This window comes from Sorex araneus, chromosome 4, assembly GCF_027595985.1.
Source record: "Sorex araneus isolate mSorAra2 chromosome 4, mSorAra2.pri, whole genome shotgun sequence".
NCBI classification, from domain to species: domain Eukaryota; kingdom Metazoa; phylum Chordata; class Mammalia; order Eulipotyphla; family Soricidae; genus Sorex; species Sorex araneus.
The window spans coordinates 8796022-8815318 of record NC_073305.1 but is presented as its reverse complement, the minus strand read 5'-3'; the positions used below and the strand labels follow the sequence as shown (position 1 = coordinate 8815318).

At 68.5% G+C, this 19297-nt stretch overlaps 1 protein-coding gene across 1 annotated transcript in view; it reads left to right on the top strand.

Annotated features, from left to right (window-relative positions):
• The window catches only part of PLXND1 (plexin D1), a 33028-nt gene that overhangs the window by 1683 nt on the left and 12048 nt on the right, over positions 1-19297 (top strand). The window contains exons 2-13 of the mRNA XM_055136532.1: positions 11660-11836; positions 12115-12246; positions 12374-12474; positions 12541-12670; positions 12888-13065; positions 13152-13260; positions 13383-13485; positions 14763-14867; positions 17066-17155; positions 17576-17669; positions 18362-18516; positions 19133-19284. Coding sequence (XP_054992507.1) covers positions 11660-11836; positions 12115-12246; positions 12374-12474; positions 12541-12670; positions 12888-13065; positions 13152-13260; positions 13383-13485; positions 14763-14867; positions 17066-17155; positions 17576-17669; positions 18362-18516; positions 19133-19284 — 1526 coding nt within the window. The remainder of the gene's footprint in view (positions 1-11659; positions 11837-12114; positions 12247-12373; positions 12475-12540; positions 12671-12887; positions 13066-13151; positions 13261-13382; positions 13486-14762; positions 14868-17065; positions 17156-17575; positions 17670-18361; positions 18517-19132; positions 19285-19297) is intronic.

Genomic DNA, 19297 nt, shown 5'->3' with positions numbered 1-19297 from the left:
GCTTAATAGACATGGAGCTGGGAGTGTGTGTGTGTGTGTGTGTGTGTGTGTGTGTGTGTGTGTGTGTGTGACTGAGTGTGTGAGTATATGTGTGTGTGACTGAGTGAATGTGACTGTGAGTGTGTGTGGGTGTGTATGTGACTGAGTCTGAGTGTGTGACTGAGTGCATGTGAGTGTATGTATGAGTGTGTGTGAGTGTGTGATCGGTGAGTCTGTGACTCTGTGACTTTGTGACTGTGTATGAGGATGTATGTGACTGTGGCTGTATGTGAGTGTGTGTGTGAGTGTGAGTATGTGTGTGAGTATGAGTGTGTATGGGACTGAGTGTGTGTGTATGAATGTATGTGGCTGTGTGTGACTGAGTGTGTGTGTGAGTGTGAGGTATGTGTGTTGGGGTTCGCCGTGGTGTGTGTTGGGGTTCGTGTGTGGTGTCGGGTACGTGTAGTGTGGGGGTGCAGGGTGGGCAGGAGGGGGAGCCCCGGGTGTGAGGCGCTGTGGTGGGTCTGGGCTGGTTGGGGGGGTGTCAGGGTTTCTCTGGGGTCCCCGGGAGGAGGGTCACCCCCTCTCCACGCCCGTCACCCAGATAGAATCTGGCGGGTCCGTTTGGTTTTGCCTTTTGTTGTTGTTTTGGGTCACACTGGACAGTGCTCGGGGTCACTCCTGGCGGAGCTCAAGGGACCACGCGGGGTGCTGGGGGTCAAGCCCCGGCCCATGGTGTGCAAGGCAAGCGCCCTCCCCGCGGTCTGTCTCAGGGCCCCGGGGCATGTTTGACAGTTGCCCCTCACTGTTGCCCTGACACCCCCCAGTTGTAGGGGACCTCAGGAAGGAGCGAGACCCACAGCTGTCCCATAGTGGGGTGGGGGGGACAGAGGGGACAGTCCCCCTGCAGTGGACATGGGGACACGGGGGACAGTCCCCCTGCAGAGGACACGGGGACACGGGGGACAGTCCCCCTGCAGTGGACATTGGAACACGGGAGACAGTCACCCTGCAGTGGACACAGGGACACGGGGTACAGTCCCCCTGCAGGGGACATGGGGACACGGGGACAGTCGCCCTGCAGGGGACAGGGAGGGGGGACAGTCCTGCTTCCACGGTGGACGTGGGGACGGTGTGTCTCCTGCAGTGCCCCCGCCGCACCCCCGTCGGGCTGAGCCCGGCTCCCACCAGCTGCCCCTCTGCTTTGGTTCTGGTTTTGGGCCCACCCGGCAGTGCTCGGGTGGGCCAGGGATGGAACCCGGGTCAGGCCTGCCAGGTGAGGGGCCCGACGTTCCTGCTGTGCGACTCTGCCCCCCACCCGCCCCTCCCCGCTCAGGGCCACGCTGCCCAGTGGGCTGTGTTGGGGGTCTCCGAGGGGTGGAGAGGTGACCCTGGGGCCAGGGCTGCACCACCACCCTCCATGCCCGCCCCGCTGGGCCGCTCCCCTCCCCCCTCGCAGGCCTGTCCTGGTTCCCACGGTCCCGCCCGGCCTGGCCTGACTCACTCGGAGCACTGGGCCTCTCCTTGGGGGCAGGGCCCCTCCGGGACTCGGGGACGCGGGATCCAGGGAGCCTCTGGCCCTTCCCCCTCCCGTGCCCGAGGCCGCACATCTGGCACAGCTGCGGGGCTGGCGGGTGGGGCGGTCACTTTCTCCCTCAAGGCCGGGGCCGCCTGCCCAGTTACGGCCCAGCCCTGGGCCTTGGGTCCCGGGTCGCCCTGCTCTGTCTCTTCCCAGCTGTGTGGCTTCAGCCAGCGACCTAGCTGAGCCTCAGTCTCCCCGTCCGCGAAGTGGGGGCTCTGAGGGTGTTCGGGAAGACGGTGAGGGGCAGTAGGGGTCTGTGACCCCGTTCTAGCTGTCTCACCCCAGGGCACCCCGGCGGGGCTCGTCCCGATGGCCAGCAGGGGAGCCAGGCAGGAGGTGCCCCCCGAGGCCAGGCGGAAGGGGGTAGGGGGCAGCCTGGCCGAGCGACCTGCGGGTGCGCCTGGGGACGGGGTGATCGAGGAAGGCGCTGAGCTGCTGGTGGTGCCTGGCGGGACTTTCCGAGGAGTCTCTCGTTTCTCAGTGTGGGGGGCCGCGCTGGCCCCGGCGGGCGGGAACGGAAGGCGAAGGCCTTGGAGCCACCCCGGGGTGCAGGAAGGGTTCTGGGGCTGAGACAGCAGGAGGCTGAGCCGCTCCTCCCGGGCCAGTCGCTCTCCAGGGTCCCTGAGCCAGGTGGGGGTCGGGCACGGGGGCAGCTGTGGGGGTGTCTCGTGTGGGGAGCCGCTGGGAGGGCCCCGGGCAGCCGGGTCCAGCCTGGGACAGAAGGGGGTGGGGTGGCCAGGCGGGGTGGCCCCTCCAGCCTTCCCACCAACCCTGGGCCTCTAGACACCCAGTTCTTTTTTTCTTTTTCTTTTTGGGTCACACCCGGCGATGCTCAGGGGTCACTCCTGGCTCTGCACTCAAGAATTACCCCTGGCGGTGCTCAGGAGACCCTATGGGATGCTGGGAATCGAACCCGGGTTGGTCGCGTACAAGGCAAACGCCCTCCCCACTGTGCTATTGCTCCAGCCCCAGGACTCCCTGTTCTTGCTGACTGCGGGGGGGCCCCGGGTCCCCCCTGCCCGTCTCCCCTCTGCCCTCTGAGTCAGCCTAGGACAACCCTCTGCTTCTCCCTGAGACCCTGGCCTGATGGGGCGGGGGGGGGGGGCTGCAGCCAGGGGAGGCCCGAGGCTGGACACCCCAACTGCCACCCCCGGGGGCTTCCCAGAGCCCCGCCTGCCTCTGTCCCCGCAACCCCGGGAGGAGAGGTGAGCGTCCATGTAGGACCGGGGCCCTGTGCTCGGGCTGGGGGTGAAGCAGGCCGGGAAGTGGCCCCGGCCGCTGGGCGGGAGACTGAGGCGCAGTGGGGCCTGAGTCTCACAAACTTCGCTGGCTCTGTCCCCTCCGCCTCCGGGGACCGAGTCTGTTCTCAGTGGCAGCGCCAGCGGGCAGGCAGATGGCACGGGTGCCCGTCGAGGGGCCTTTTTACAGTCGAGGTAGACAAAACCCACATGTGCTTCCCAGCCCGGTGGAGGTGGGTGCTGGGAGGGGGCTGAGCTCGGAGGGTGGGTGCTGGGAGGGGGCTGAGCTCAGGAGGGTGGGTGCTGGGAGGGGGCTGAGCTCAGGAGGGTGGGCGCTGGGAGGGGGCTGAGCTCGGAGGGCGTCTCCGCACCCTCCTGGGGGCTGCAGTGCCCAGCGGGGCGGGGAGGGGCTTCCACGATGGCTGTCTGCAGCTGGCGGGGTGAGTGAGAGACAACACTGGCAGGTGGCAGGAGGGAGCGCCAGCCTGGGGTCACCCAGGGCCAGGGCGCGGGCGCTGTCTGGAGTCCCGGGCAGGAAGTGGCCGCGCAGTCCCATTGTCCGGCCCCTCAGCTGTGTGACTCAGGGTGAGTCTCGCGCCCTCTCTGGGCCTCGTGCTTTCTCACTGACACGCGGCCAGGATGGCTCTGAGGGGGCGGCGAGGTTCTGGTCGCACATGCAGGAAACAAGCAGTGGAGGTACCAGCCCGGGTCAGGAAGACGCCCCCAGAGAGAGCGGGTCAGCATGTGGGGCAGGCTGGGGCCGGGCCCGGAGGGGATGGATCGGACCAGGCTCAGGGGCTGCAGGGTCGGGAGCTGGCGGCAGGCCCGGGGGTGCGGGGGGTCCCCTGGCAGGCTCAGGGACAGGAAGGGGCACAACCTGGGTGTACACGTGCGTATGCACACATGGATGTGTGCACGTGTGCACATACGAGCCTGCATGTGTATCTCGTTGTGCATATCTCTGTATGTGAGTATATGTGTATCTGTATGTGTGTTTGCATGTGCGTATGTATATATGCTTGTTGTAGGGTATACATGTAAGCTTGCATATGTCTATGTGTGTGTATTTCTGCACATGTCTGCATGTCTGTATATGCATGTATGTCTGCAGTGTGTTTGTGTCTTCCTGTCTTCGTATATGCATGTGTGTATGTGTGTGCATCTGTATAGGTAGATGCATGAGTGTATACATGTGTCTTCGTGTCTGCATGTCTTTATGTGCATGTACACGTGTGTGTGTGTGTGTGTGTGTGTGTGTGTGTGTGTGTACTGGTTTCCACTCCTGACATTGGTAATGATCACCTGCCTCCCAGTTGTGAGTTCCGCTGCTGTCCCAGTTCTCAGATGGGAAAACTGAGGTCAGGGTTTGCTGGCTGGTGGGGTGCCCAGGTCAGGAGGCTGGTGTGGACTGGGAGCCCCAGCGCCTGCCCCATGGCGACCAGGCGGCTCCTCTGCGCCCTGGGACAGGCCCAGTAGAAGCTGGGCTGGTTCTGCCCCGGCTCAGGTAAGGGGGGCCAGGCTGTCGGGCGTCCCCCGGGGCACAGCCCGCCCTCGGGGGTAGCGGGGAGGGGAGGCCCTGCGTGCTGGGGGCTCACGGCCACAGCTGGGCGCCACCCCCAGGACGCACGAGCTCAGTGACCTGCCTGGAGCCCACGGCCTCCATCTCCCTGTCAACCCGGGGAGACAGTGAGAGCACTGTCCCGGGAGCAGCATGAGATGAGGCCCCGCCCTGCCTGGGCCTATGTTTCCCCATCTGAGTCAGGCTGCAGGTAACAGGTGTCCTCGGCACCGTCATTCTGTGGTCCCTCGGGAACGTCCGGCCCCGGGTCCTCTGGTGCGACACACACAGGACCCCCTGCGAGAGGCCCCCCCCATCCCCAAAGAGCCCCCTTAACTCCAGGCCCCAGAGAGCCCCTCACGCCCCCCAGTAACCAGGTCCCGCATCCGCCAGTGCAAGGGGGCGAATGTTTCACTTTTAAAGTAAAATCCTTTCATTTTGAGAAATATGAGAAATAGCCCTAGAGTCCCCAGGAAAAGATTTTGAGTTAAATAGTTTTATTTAGAGTAATATGGAGGGGAGGGGGGAGAAATACAGAGGGAGGGAGGGGGAGGGGGAGGGAGGAGGAGGGAGGGGGAGGGAGATGGGGAAAGGAGGGAGGGAGAGAAGGAGGGAGAGAAGGAGAGGAGGGAGGGGGAGAGAAGGAGGGAGGGGGAGAGAGGGGAGGGGGAGAGAAGGAGGGAGGGAGGGGGAGGGAGAAGGGAGGGAGGGGGAGGAGGGCAGGCAGGTGAGCACTGCCCTGCCGGGTTGCTGTCCCCAGCACCCGCTCTCCTGGCAGCGTCTCTCCCTGCCTCTGCTCTGTCACACGGCAGCACCCAAGAGGGTGGGGTCCTTCATCTTCCCCAGGAGCCCCCAAAGGTCAAGGGGGACACGGTGGCAGAGCAGCTGTACAGCACCTCCTGGTGCCCAGCCTCGTCAGAAGGGGTCAGGAAGGCTTCCTGGAGGAGGGGACGTGCAGGATTGTGCGGGAGGGGCTGGGGGAGGGTGCGGGCAGAGTAGGTTCCTGCAGGACCCGCGGCCTGGAGATGCGGTGGAGCCCGGCGAGGGTCCAGGCAGAGACAGGCCCGGAGGGTGTGGGCCCGGGGCTCTGGCCGGGGCCTGGACACTGTCACGAGGAAGCCAGCCTTGGGGAGACCAGCGTCGTGGGAGTGGCGGGGGGAGCAGGAGCCCCTCTGGGGTGCAGGGGTCTCCCGGGGGCTGCTGGGCTCCTACAGTGCGGGTTGCCATGGAAACCCGCGGGCCACAGGGACAGCCTCTGGGCTCTGCCCCCCAGATTTGGGTCCAGGCGCCCGGGCCAGCCCCTGCCCCCTCTGCGGCCCGCACGGCCTCGCAGCCGTCCTGTCCCTTCGCCTGAAACCCGATAAATCACGCGCGGGAGGAGGAGGAGGAGGAAGCTCACGGCTCCATTAGGGCCGAGAGGCCCCAGCGGGCGTTAATCACGAGCTCTCTGCTCTGATCGGTAAATAATGGGGGGGCAGCGGGCAGAGGCCTTGAAGGGGGGGCAGAGGCGGGGAGGAGCTCCTCGGGCCTGGCGTCACTCCCGCGGCCCTGAGCCTCTCCAGGCTCGTCCGCGGGCCGGGCCGGAGCCTTCTCGAAGTGGCCGCCGCCTGCACGGCCTCAGTTTCCCCGGCTTGCATAGACAGAGCAGGGCCAAGGCTCCGTGCGGGCACCTGGCTGTGTGACCCTGCACGGGTCACTCGCCTCTCTGTGCCGCGGGGCCGAGAGGACCGGATTTGTATCAAGCCGCCCCTGCCCGACCCGGGGTGGCCCCGAGAGGGACCCCTGAGCCCCCAGCCTCGGGCCCCTCCCAGAGATGCTCGCGGGGGCCGCAGCGGCCCTGTCCTGTCTGCTGTGCCCAGCTGTGGGCTGCCCGGGCCCCAGGCCAGCGCCCTGGGGCGGGGGGGGGAGGGCGTGAGCGCCCGTTCCAGCCCCCCTACCCCCCCAGCCCCGGGAGGGGGAGGCCCAGCGCGGCCGGCAGAGGCTGGGAGGGCTGGAGGGGGAGGGACGCGCTGGCCGGCCGGCCCACGCGGCTCCTCGGGGACGGGGGAGGGCTGGAAACGGGGCCAGGCCGGGCTGGAATGAGAAACAGCCTCGCGAGGGGGGGGGCCTGGGGGGCCGCGTCCAGCTAACAAAGCAACCGCAGCTTGAGTCAGCACCGGGGGCCGGTTCCCAGGCAGCCCCCGAGCCCCCCCCCCGCCTCCCACAGCCGGGCCGCTCTGCCCCCGGGCTCGGTCTGGGGGCTCCCGGGGCTCGAGGGCCCCCGACTTGTCCCAGGACGCGGTGACCGGGACACCTGCACGCTGCGTGTTGGGGACCGGGAGGCCACCGGGCCTCAACTCCGGGGGCCACGGCGTGGGGAGGCTCAGCACGCCCCCCCCGCCCCCCTCCCCGCCCCCACGGGCCCGCGTGGCAGCCGGGGCTGCAGTGCCGGTGGGGGGCGCCTGGCCAGCCCGTTCACACGCTTCTTCCAGATGGTGCCCAGCTGGCCTGGGTGACCCCCAAGAGGGGGCGGGGAAACCGAGGCAGGCTCAGCCCAGCTGCCGCGTCCACGGCCAGTTGGCAACTTCTCCCTGTTGATTCCAGCTGACGGGGGTGGCCCGAGGGGAGGGACTGGGCTGTGTGTCCCCAGGAAGCCTCTGGGCCTCTCTGGGCCACGGCTTCCCCACAGCACTGCTCCCCACCAGCTCAGGGCCTGTTGTCTCCATCCGCTCCCACCCGGCCCTGGAAATGGGGTCTGTGCACACGAGGTGGACACTGTGTCGCACGTGGCTGAGCCGGAATCCGTACCAGCACCTCAGAGAAGTCTCTGAGCCCCGCCGGGAGTCAGCCCTGAGCACAGAGCCGGGAGTCAGCCCTGAGCACAGAGCCGGGAGTCAGACCTGAGCATAGAGCCGGCAGTGAGCCCTCAGCACAGAGCCTAGAGTGAGCCCTGAACACAGAGCAGGGAATCAGCCCTGAGCACAGAGTTGGGAGTCATCCCTGAGCACTGCCAGGTGTGGCTTAGAAACAAAAACCAAAAACACATTATTAAATGGAGCATCTCGATTGCCCGTTGTGGGAGCGTCTATGTGACCAGAGCCACCCCCCCAACCAAGTCTGTCCTGCTCCCTCAAGTCCAGCACACACACTGGGGCTGTGGGGTCTTCCGTGCCTCAGTTTACCCTCTCAGGGGTAGGTCTGTGGAGCCCTAAGCCAGGAGACCGGTGGTTGGAGGCCGAAGGTGCAGAGACGTGTCAGGGGGTCCCCGAGTGGCTTCACACCCCACCATGACCTCTGACCTCGTGCATCTGAGCGACCCCCCGTGCACGTTCCGCTTGCACCTCGGGGTCTGCCAGGACAGTGGGGCAGGCTGGCCCAGGCGGCAGCTCTGCTCCCGGGCTCCCCCCGGCCCTCACGGGGGTCCCCCAGCCGGGGGTTGAGGCACCGGTGTGTGTGTCCACGGCGGCAGGGCCTGACTGCCCGGAGGATTCTGTCCCTCCGAGGGCCCCTCCCAAGGGGTGCCCGGGGCCGAGGGTGCCGCTGCTCGGTCCCACAGTGCTCGGGACCACACCTGGGGCGTCTGCTTGAACCCGCATCCCGCCCCGCCCCCGCCCTGCCACTCTCGGTAAACTTTTGCCGTTGGAATAACGTTGGAATAATTTTAGGAGACAGGGAAGTTCCCAAGATAGCTCGGAGAGTCCCCGTCTGCCCAGCCCGGCGCCCGTTGCTAGGGCCTCACGCTATTGCCATGGAGCCCTGGGCACGGCGAGCACGACTGGCACCCCACGCGTGCCCCCTCCCCCTCCCACGGCGGCATTTCGGGGGCTTTGCATCTCTATTTTGTTTATTTGGGGGGCCGCACCCGGCGATGCTCAGGGCTCTGTGCTCAGGGGTCACTCGGGGAACATACGGGGGGCCGGGGTAAGGCTCCTTACCCCCCACCCCCCCCACCCCATGCCATCTCCCCGCCCCGCGGTGCAGCTTCAGAAGCCCCCTCCGGCTGTGGGGGGGAGGCGGGTGCGGGCCCGGGGCCTTGAGCTGGGGGAGCCGCACTCCTGCCTCTCGGACGCTTTCAGGGAAGCCTCACTTTCCGCTCGCAGGTCGATACCGATTACAGACACGCAGGAAGGTGGGCGCTGCCCCCGCGGCCCAGAGCCCCCGGCGGGGTGGTCTGCACCCCCCTCGCCCGCCCGGGGCAGCTGCTCTGAGTCTCGAAACCTGCCACCGAGCCCCCCCCCGCCCCCCTACACCACTACCGCCTCCGCCTCCGCGCTGAGGCTGGGCCGGGCCCTGGGCAGGATGCAGCGGCCTGAGAACCGGGCTCGGAGGCGCTGGCCCCAGAGGGGCTCCTGGGGAGAAACCGTCAACAGTGAAATCGATCCGGCAGGCAGGGGCGGGCAGAGCCGGCCCTGGCCCCGGAGAGGGCCGGTGGGGGGGGAGGGAAATAGGCTGAGCACAGCAGCTGATGCTGCTCCCACTTTCGAGAGGAGGAAACTGAGGCTCCGCGTCCTTCTGGGTAGTCGTCCCCGCGCCTGCTCGGCGTCTGGGTGGGAAGGAAGCAGCTGAGCGGAGTCACCCGCGCCCGTCGCTGTCAAGCTCTGCTCCGGCTCTTTCTTTGGTTCTGGGCCCTCCCGGCAGTGCTCAAGGATCACTCCCGGCAGTGCTGGGGGCTGAGGGCGGGACAGGGGACGGGACCTCCTCCCGCCGCGCTCCCCCTCGCCCCCTCCCGGGCCCTCCAGCCTTCTTGCTTTCCTATCGGGTTTTGGGGTGCGCCCGGCAGTGCTCAGGGGCTCGTTCCAGCTCCGAGTTCGGGGGGCTTCACTCCTGGCGGCATCCAGGGGACCGGGAGGGGCCTTCCACTCTGCACTTAACCCCCCGAGCTCGCAGCGCCCCCCGCCCTCCTTCCCGAAACGGGGGCGCGTCGGGCCCGACAAGGTGAGGCCGTGCTGGGTGCTCGGGGGGGGGGGGGGCCCTTCTGGAGCCGCAGGCCGGCGGCGGGAGCAGCTGCTCAGGACACGGGGCCGGAGGACGGGGAGGGGACAGGGGAGGGACACTGGCTCCTGAGGGGACCGTCACGGGGACTCCGAGGCCCGGCGGGAGGTGTCTGTCTGTCTGTCTGTCTGCCCATCAGGGTTTGTGTGACCAGCTGAGGCCAGAGCGGCTTGGCAGGGCCCTGGGCCTCGATCTGGGGGCGCCAGAGGCGGGTTCTGGCCGGGAAGGGGCAGCGGTTCTGGGCTTGGACGGAGGCGCCCGGCTGAGGGTGCCGCCCCCTCCCAGGGGACCCTGGAGCCCCAGGGAGGCAGAGCTGACCCCGGAGTCGGGTCAGGATGGTGACGCCACACCCCCCCCCCCGGAGCCCAGGACCTCATCAGCGGCTGCACAGCCCCCCCCCCGCTGTCCCCCCCCAGGCACGTGAGGAGACGCGTGTCCACGTGGGGGGCGCCCGTCCCTCAGCTCCATCACTCGGAGCAGCTGGGGTGACTTCTCCTTTAAACTTTTTTTTTTTTTAATTTTATTTTTAGGATAAGAAAAAAAAAAAAGTTGGAGGAAAGGCTTTTTAGAAAATTCCTCCGAGCAGAATTAATGGCTTGTGAACGTCAGGGCGGGCGGGCGGGAGCGGGTTCCCAGCACGCTCCCCTCAGCCTCACCCCGGTGGGCCCCCGCGGCGGGCGTTTCCCAGGACCCCCACGCCGGCTGGCTGGAGCCCCCATCACGGGCAGACGCGGCAGAGGGTCCCGACGGCGGCGTCCTGGCAGCCTCCCTGCCCCCCCGGGAACACCAGGCAACAGGGTTTTCAATCTTAATTTTAAAACAATTCAGTGGCTCGAGTCATCCCAGAGTGGAGAAGTTACATGACCCTCACAGTGGTCGTGGGTGGGGGGCCCGGCCCGGGGGACCCCGCCTGGAGAGGCTCTGGGGGTGTGTCCCAGCTTTCCAGGACTGTCCTGCAGTGCACTAGCACAGGATGAGGTCGCGCCTGCAGCCCAGGCCCGGCCCCGCCCCGCCGGGCCCTGTCCCCCCTGCAGTGGGGCACTGGCCCCCCGGCTGGCTGCAGAGGGGGAGCGGGGCGGGACCCCGGGCCGGGCTGGCCTTGGCGGTGCGGCTGCTGGCGTGGCAGCCTGGGTGTGCAAACAGTGCAGATAAGACCTTCCTTCGTGGGGCTGGAGCAATAGCACAGCGGGGAGGGCGTTTGCCTTGCACGCGACCGGCTGGGGTTCGATTCCCAGCATCCCATAGGGTCCCCTGAGCACCGCCAGGAGTAATTCCTGAGTGCATGAGCCAGGAGTAACCCCTGAGCATCGCCGGGTGTGACCCAAAAAGCAAAAAAAAGACCTTCCTTCGTGTCGTGGAAACCGGGCTGTCTGCCCCTGTGTCCTGCTCAGGGCCATCTCCGTCTGTGGCCGCCAGCTCAGTCCCAAAGCAGGCGGCGGTGCCTCTGAGCCTCAGTTTCCCCATCTGTGCCATGGGACCTCATTGGCTGTCTGGATCCCTGCTTCTGTGAGGCCTGCGGTCTCTGAGGCGAGGGCAGGCTGGGGGCACCATCTCTGCCAAGCCACCTTCCCGCGGCCTGCGTGTCCTCTGCAGATTGCAGCAAGACCCCCGAAACACCCATGAACCCCAGAATCACTCTCAGGACCCCAAATCACCCACAGGGTCCCCGAATCATCCTCAAGGCCCCCGAATCACCCACCCACGGGACCCCTGAATCACCCTCAGGGCCCCCGAAACACCCACAGGACCAGACCCCTGAAACACTAGTAAGATCCCCCCGATACCCTCAGGAACCTTGAAATACCAGTAGGACCCCTGAATCACCTATGAGACCCCTGAAACATCCTCAGGACCCCTGAAGCAGCCACAAGACCCCTGAAACACCTGCAGGACCCGGGGATGCAGGAGCAGAGATGGGAGTGGCAGGGAGGGGGTCCCCAGGATGGTGCGCTCAGACGGACGCCCCTGGCCCCCGGGGGCCCGTGTGTCAGGCGGGTGATGGGGGGAAGGCCTGTGTGCAGGTGAGGGTGGGGAGCTTGGTGTCGCCCCCTCCCCGCAGGCTGGGTGGGCTCTGGGGAAGCCCCGAGGCTGTGTGCGGACGCCCCTGAGGCTGGGGCGAGGTGGGGAAGTCGAGGCCGAGGAAGGCCCTGGGTGGCCTGGTGTGAGCGTGAGGGGCCAGTGCGCGCGCAGCCAGGCCTCTGTCCTGACCCCCGGGGCCCCCCGACCCGCATCCCTGAGGCCCAGGGCAGGCCTGTCCGTGGCACAGCGGGAAGGAGACGCAGAGCCGAGCCCGGGGACGCCCAGGAGCCCGACGGGCTGTTTCTCTTGCAGCTGCAGCCGGAGCAGCTGGACTGCGGGGCCGCCCACCTCCAGCACCCGCTCTCCGTCCTGCAGCCCCTCCGGGCCACACCCGTCTTCCGCGCGCCCGGACTCTCCTCCGTGGCCGTGGCCAGCGTGAGCAACTACACGGTGGTCTTCCTGGGCACCGTTAGTGGACGGCTGCTGAAGGTGGGCGGGGCTGCAGGCGGGGGCGGGGCTGCTGCAGGGGGCGGGGCTGCAGGCGGCGAGGGGGTGTGCAGGTGGGCGGGGCTGCAGGCGGGGAAGTGTGTGCAGGCGGGAGCCCCCCACCCTCGTGTGTCGGGAAGGCGCCTGCCCCAGGCTCTCGGACTTGCCTGGTCCGAGAAGTCGCTTCCCTCCGCTGCCCGGGAGGCCGCCCACGGGTGGGCGCGGGTGGGCCCAGGGAGGTGCCACAGGAAGCAGCGTGCTCAGCCCGTGCCCGCCCCCAGATCAACCTGAACGAGAGCATGCAGGTGGCCAGCAGGCGGGCGCTGACCGTGGCCTACGGGGAGCCCGTCCACCACGTGATGCAGTTCGACCCCGCGGACCCCAGTTACCTCTACCTGATGACGTCCCACCAGGTAAGGCCCCCCCCCCCCCCGCCAGCTCCCTGGCGGCCCCTGCTTGAGGCCCCGCCTCCGTTTTCCCAGCCCCGCCCCCCCCGCGGGCGAGCCGGGCGGGCAGTGAGCTGCGCCCTCCTGCCCGCAGATGGCCCGGGTGAGCGTGGCCGCCTGCGCCCTGCACGCCACCTGCGCGGACTGCGTGGGAGCGGCCGACGCCTACTGCGGCTGGTGCACCCTGGAGACGCGGTGAGCCGGGCTCCGGGGGCGGGGTCCGGGGGGGTGCCCACCCGCGCTGACCAGCCTTGCCTGCAGATGCACGCTGCAGCGCGACTGCGCCAACGCCAGCCTGCCGCACTTCTGGACCAGCGCCAGCGAGGGCCCGGGCCGCTGCCCCACCATGGCCGTGCTGCCCGCCGAGATTGACGTGCGCCAGGAGTACCCGGTGAGGGGCAGAGGACCCGTGGGGGGGACAGAGGACCCGTGAGGGCAGAGACCCTGGCTGCTCCCCACAGACTCACACTAACCGCCACCATCTGTGAGACTCGTGCAGCTCCGGAACGCCCCCTTCACAGATGGGGAGACTGAGGCCCTCGGGTCACCGTAGATGGGGCCGCCGGCCCTTCCCCGCGGGCTGACCCGCCCGGCCCGGTCCCCTCCAGGGCATGATCCTGCAGCTGTCGGGGAGCCTGCCCGACCTGAGCGGCGCGGAGATGGCGTGTGACTACGGGGGCAGCATCCGCACGGTGGCCCGCGTCCCCGGCCCCGCCTTCGGCCACCAGCTGGCCTACTGCGACCTCCTGCCCCGGAACCAGTTCCCGCCCTTCCCGCCCCACCAGGGTGAGCGGCTGGGTCTCCGCGGGGGCCCGGCCGGGGAGGGGCCCCTCGGGCAGGCCCGGAGGGTGAGCGTGTCTGGCCCGATGCAGACCACGTGACGGTGGAGGTGTCCGTGCGGGTCGGCGGGCACCGCGTCGTGAGCGCCAACTTCAGCATCTATGACTGCGGCCGCACCGGGCAGGTGTACCCGCACACGGCGTGAGTGGTGGCCCGACGGGGCGGGCGGGGGGGGGGGGGGGGAGGCGCCCCACTTGTCTGTCTCCTCCTGGCCACAGGGGGGGAGGGGCGGGGCCCGCTGAGGCGTCTGTGTCGGTCCCCAGCTGCAGCAGCTGCCTGTCGGCGCCCTGGCCCTGCTTCTGGTGCGCCCAGCAGCACGCGTGCGTCTCCAACCAGTCGCGGTGCGAGAGCTCCCCAAACCCCACGGTAAGCCGGGCCCGTGTGCCCTCCGTCCCCGCGGGCTCACCGCCTTCGTCCTGGGGCGGGGGGGGGGGGGGGGTCATACCAAGACCGGGTCATACCAGGACCATACGAGGCCTGGCATGGGGCAGCCCTGGGAGGTGCCGTGCGGACCCACCGGACCCGCCGCCCCGCCCCCCTCTGCGACTGCAGTGTCCTGCCTGGGAGGTGGCCCGCAGCAGAGCCCCAGAGAAGCGTCCAGGCACTCAGGAGCCTTGTCTGCCCGTGGCACGGGGCAGAGCGGGTCTTCAGAGGAGCTGTGCCCGGGCTGCAGCCTTGCTTGGCTCGAGACGGGTGCAGTGCTGGGAGGAGGCCGAGTGGCCGTCGGGGGGACCCCGAGCCCCTCCGGGTGCCGGAGTTGCCCAGCTGGGACCCCCCAGGACCTCTGTGCTTGTGTTTGTCCCCCAGCTCAGGAGGGACTCGGGGCAGGCTTGCGTGAAGCCGCGTGTGCTCTGACCTAAGAGGGGTCAGCACATGCCTGCAGCATTTATTGAGCACCCACAGTTTGCCCAAGTCTGTCTGAGGCGCTGGGAAGAAGCCCAGGAGACTTAGTTCAGTTCCCGAGCCCTGACCTTGAGGCTGTGTGATCCTGGGAAAGCTTCGAAACCTCTCTGAGCTGTCTCCCCACCTATCAAATGCTCCCACTTCCAGCCACAGGGGAGCGTCTGAAGGAGAAATCCCTCCACATAGTGGCCGTGGGCAGCTGGGTCGGCTGCCCCTGTGTCCTGGGGCTCTGACGGATGCATAGGAGTGCGCCAGCCTGGAGCTGCTTGTGTGGCAGCACCCTGGCCGTGGCCCTGTGGGCCGGAGGGTCAGTCTGCAAGGCTGGTGCTAAAGAGGGGGGCTGGGGCCTCCTCTGGCGTTTGGTCAGTAGGTGCCCAGATGACCCCTGGTCTGGTGGGGTCTGTGTCCTGGGCGATCTCGTCAGGGAAGGGGCTCCGGAGAGGCGGGACTCCACTTCCCTGCCCAGAGGACGCACTGCTGGGACCTTCCGTGCCTTGTGTGCCCTCGCTCGCTGGGGTCTGGGAGACCCCACAGTTCCACCCGGGGGCGGGCAAGGTCTCGACCTCAGGACCTAGTTCCTCTGGGCGGGTGATTTCACCTCCCCGTGCCTCAGTTTTCTCCTCTGTAAAATGGGACCCACGGCTCGGCTGGCCCCAGGGGGGCTGCCGGCTTCCTGCTTGGTGCCCGCCCCGCCCCGCACGGCCCCTCTGAAGTGTCCCCCCCTTTGTGCCTTGCTGCAGAGCCCTCAGGACTGTCCCCAGAGCCTGCCCACCCCCCTGGCCCCCGTGCCCACGGGCGGCTCCCGGAGCATCGAGGTGCCCGTGGCCAACGCCGCCTTCTTCCAGGTGAGTGCGGGCGGCTCGGGGAACTGCCCTGCTCTGGTTCCTTCTCCCGCGTTCCAGGCTCTCTGAGGGGAGGCCGGGGCGCAGCGAGGGGTCCTGGGGCCAGGCCCAGGCTGGCAGCGGGGCCCCGAGAGCTCCCGGGGGAAGGCTGGCGGGCCCGTGTCCGCGGGCGGGACGGGCGTTGGGGACACTCGGCCGCGCTCCCCGGGAGAGCCCCGGTGACCTGGTCTGTGCGTGCCGGGGCCACCCCAGGCCCAACCACCTGGTTCCCTGCTGAGAACAGCAGGGACCCCCCCCAGCCCCCTCCATCCAGATGGATGGGGATGGAGAGACTCGGGCTGTGCGGGCTGGACTCGCACCCGAGCCCTGGACTCCCCAACAGGTGCTCGTCCCCCACCGGGCTCCCTTCCCCCGAGCCCATCTGGGTGGGGGGCAGGGATGCAGCCCCTTGGTGGGCCCCTTCTGGGTGAGAAGCTTTGACGAGTGCTGGCCGCGTGCCAGCCACCCCCTCCCCAGCTCCTGGGGACTCGCCATCTGTCGCCTGCTCGGGGAGCTGAGGCCCGTGATGGCTGTCACACGTGGGGGCCACGTGCCGGCATCTGGGATGTGACTGGAGGCTTGTGGGGACGGCAGTGCCGCTCCCTGGGGTCCGGGTGGGGACGCCAGGCCTGGCTGCTGCTGCCAGTGGCCAGAGGCCCCAGGAGTGCTTCTAGAACCTTCTAGGAAGAGTGGGAGGCAGACTGCCCCGCACAGCATCCTGTCCCCAGGACGGGCCTGAACTCAGGGACACAGAGGCCAGGCCACCTCCAGCCCACGGGACGGGTGCCTTCCTGTGTCCCCTCAGGCAGGGCCAGGGAGGGCTGTCCTGCTTCCCCTCGAGTGTGCCGCCTGCCAGCCACAGGGACACAAACAGGAAGTGGTGCCACACGGCGGCCGGGGACGCGTCACGCACGAGCCTGTGCACTCAGCAAATATTCACCAAAGCTGCTTGGCAGAGGCTGGGGCGACCTCTCCGAGGAGGCTGGGCGGCCTCTCGAGGAGGTTGGGTGGCCTCTCCGAGTGGCAGGCGTCTCCTGGTGCCTCGAGGTGCCCGGGCTGTGCTGCCAGCACATGCCCGGTATGCGAGAGACCCGACTTCAGTCCCTGGCACGGTGTGGCCCCCGCACCAACCAGGCGTGGTCCCTGAGCACTGCGGGGCCAGAGCCCTGCCCTCCGGGGCACCCTGGTAATTAGGGGCTAAGAGAGAAGCAGGGGAGACCCGCGGCATTTCCCCTGGCTCTCCGCCCCAGGCCAGGACGCCCATCGTCCGTGCAGCATTTGTAAAACCCTGCGATGAGAGGGCGAGCCACTTGCCCGGCGGTGCACAGCCGGGAGGCAGCAGAGGCGGGAGTTAAGCCCGGCTTGCATGAGGTCGACCCGAGCTCTCCCAGTCTCGTCTGCTGCCCTGTGGGAGGTGTCTGGGGGCCAGAACTGGCTGTCCCCTCAGCGAAATATGGGGGAGGGGATCCCAGACAGAGAGGCGGGGGCAGGCTTCACGAAGCCCCCAGCCCACCCCCCAAACCGCATCAAAGGGGGCACCCTCTGACGTGGGGCTCGGATGAGGGCACCCGCTGACGCGGGGCTCGGATGGGGGCACCCTCTGACGTGGGGCTTGGATGAGGGCACCCGCTGACGCGGGGCTCGGATGGGGGCACCCTCTGACGTGGGGCTCGGATGGGGGCACCCTCTGACGTGGGGCTCGGATGAGGGGCACCCGCTGACATGGGGCTCGGATGGGGGCACCCTCTGACGCGGGGCTTGGATGAGGGGCACCCGCTGATGTGGGGCTCGGATGAGGGGCACCCTCTGATGTGGGGCTCGGATGAGGGGCACCCGCTGACGTGGGGGCTCTGAGAGGCCTTTGGGAGGAGGCTGGAGCAGGAGACTGTTGGGTTCGGCCAGGGGCGGGAGGGGCAGTGCCTGGGACCACGCCCGTGTGTGCACGGGGGTTTCGGGGGCTGTGGGGCAGAGAGGGGGGCTGAGAGCCCAGGGCCGAGGAGTCTCTCTGGGTGCCCCCCGCCGCACAGGCCCTGGGGTGCTGGAGAGGCGTGCCCCGCCCTGGGCCCACCCAGAAAGGAGAGGCCGCGCTCCTCGCCGCTCCTGGGCAGCCGTCAAGCAGTGGGGTGGCCGCCCCTCACGGCCTCCCCTCTGCTTTCCCGCAGGGCACACCCCTCGACTGCAGCTTCGGGCCTCAGGAGGTCTTCGAGGCCGTTTGGGTGAACCAGACGGCCGTGCGCTGCGACCAGGTGGTGGTGAGCTGGTGACCCCCGCGGCGGGCGCGGACCCAGCGCTCGGGCCTTTCTGCCCCTCCACTGCAGAAGCACACCCGTGTGCTGCGTGCAGCCCCTCCCCTTCACGGGCGACCCAGCCCACCCCGACACCCCCACCGTACCCTGCTGAGGACAGGCCCCGCCCACCCGGAGCCCATCCCCCTGCAGAAGGCCCGCCCACCCACACGCTCCTCCCCCTGTAGAAGCCCCGCCCACCCGCACGCTCCTCCCCCTGTGGAGAGTAGGCCCCGCCCACCCGCATGCTCCTCCCTCTGTGGAGAGTAGGCCCCGCCCACCCGCACGCTCCTCCCTCCGCGGAGAGTAGGCCCCGCCCACCCACACGCCCTTCCCCCTGCAGAGAGCAGAGCCGCACAGCCCCCAAGCTCTGCCCTCCTCTTGCAGCTACACACCAACCAGAAGAGCCAGGTGTTTCCGCTCCGTCTGCAGCTGAAGGGGCAGCCGGCCCGCTTCCTGGACAGCCCTGACCCCATGACAGGTGGGCCACCAGGGACTCAGCCGCGGCTGGGGAAGGGGCTCAGTCTCGGGCAAGTGGTCCTTCCCTGGGCATCTCGCGGGACTGGGCCTTCTGCCCCTCCGGCTCTATGTGGGGGAGGACAGAGGCCCTCGGCAGAGTCAGGGCCATTTGCTGAGACTCGGTGGTGCGAGGGTCGCAGTACCCTCGAGTGGAAGTCGGCCTCCTCCCTGCTGGACGTCTCGAGTCCACTCGACCCTCCGAGGGCTTGTCTCAGCATCTCAGACACCCCTTTGTTCTACAGGACCCCCGCACCCCCCCATGACCAGTCCACACCCAGGAGCCCTCCCCGCGCCCCTTCCTGGGCCACGTGGGGGCCTGGGGCCCAGCACCCACTCCCCGGGCCCCCCCCTCGATTCAGTAGACTCGCTCAGGCCCCCCTCGCCTCTCTGACCTGTCTGCTTGGTTGAGTGGCTCGGGGCAGCGCCCGCCGAGAGACGCGTGCTGCGGGTGATCTTATTAACGATCGAGCCCTCTGGGCGTGCCACCAAGATTCTGCCGATACTGCTGAGCACTGCTGAGGAGGCTGTGGCCGCGGGTCCTCTGGGGTGTGACGCAGGAGCAGACTCTCCCGAGGCCCTGCCCTCAGGACCCGGCTTGCCCCTGGGGTGGGCGCGGGGGCGCGGGCGCGGGCTGAGCGGCTCCCTGTCCCGCAGTGGAGGTGTACAACTGCGCCATGGGCAGCCCCGACTGCTCCCAGTGCCTGGGCCGGGAGGACCTGGGCCACCTGTGCGTGTGGAGCGACGGCTGCCGCCTGCGGGGGGCCCAGCAGCCCCTGCCCGACAGCTGCCCGGCCCCCGAGATCCGCACGGTGAGCGCCCCTGGGCCCGTGTGCACCCCCTGCCGCGTGTACACCGCAGGCAGACCCCGGGCTCACCAGCCGCGGGGCTGGGGCCCCAGAGCCGTGATTCAGGGGGGGTGGGGCAGGGGGTCCCAAGTGGTGGCAGAGCGAGAGGAAGGGCTCGTGGGCACAGGCCCGGGGGTGGGGGGAGCATGTGGCTTTGGGGCCAGTCGGGGAGTTGCCGTCCAGACACCACCGAGAGCCGTAGGCCTGAGTCTCGGCCGAGGACGTGGCTTCCCGGCCGGCAGGTGGCCAGTGCTGGGCACGTGCTCGCCCCCTCGACGTGCAGGACAGCCGATCCCCAGCACTGCGTGTCCCCCCGCCCCGCACCGTCAGAGCAGCCCCCAGACACCCAGCCGGGTGTCGCCCTGCACTGCAGGTTTAGCAGAATAACAACAACAACAACAGTAGCACAGGGAAGAGGCTGAAGGAAATCCCGGGAGGAGGCTGAGGGCAGGGCTAGCCCTGGGCTCTGGGGTCGGCCGTGCCCCCCCCCCGCCGAGAGAGGCGGAGGAGCCCCAGGTGGCAGAGCCTCCCCCGCAGGCAGCCCCCACCTCAGAACCCCCCTTGCGCCGTGTCCTGGCAGATCGAGCCCCTGAGCGGCCCCCTCGACGGGGGCACGCTGCTGACCATCCGTGGCAAGAACCTGGGCCGGCGGCTGAGTGACGTGGCCCGCGGCGTGTGGATCGGCAGCGTGGCCTGTGAGCCGCTGGCCGACAGATACACCGTGTCGGAGGGGTGAGTGCTCCCT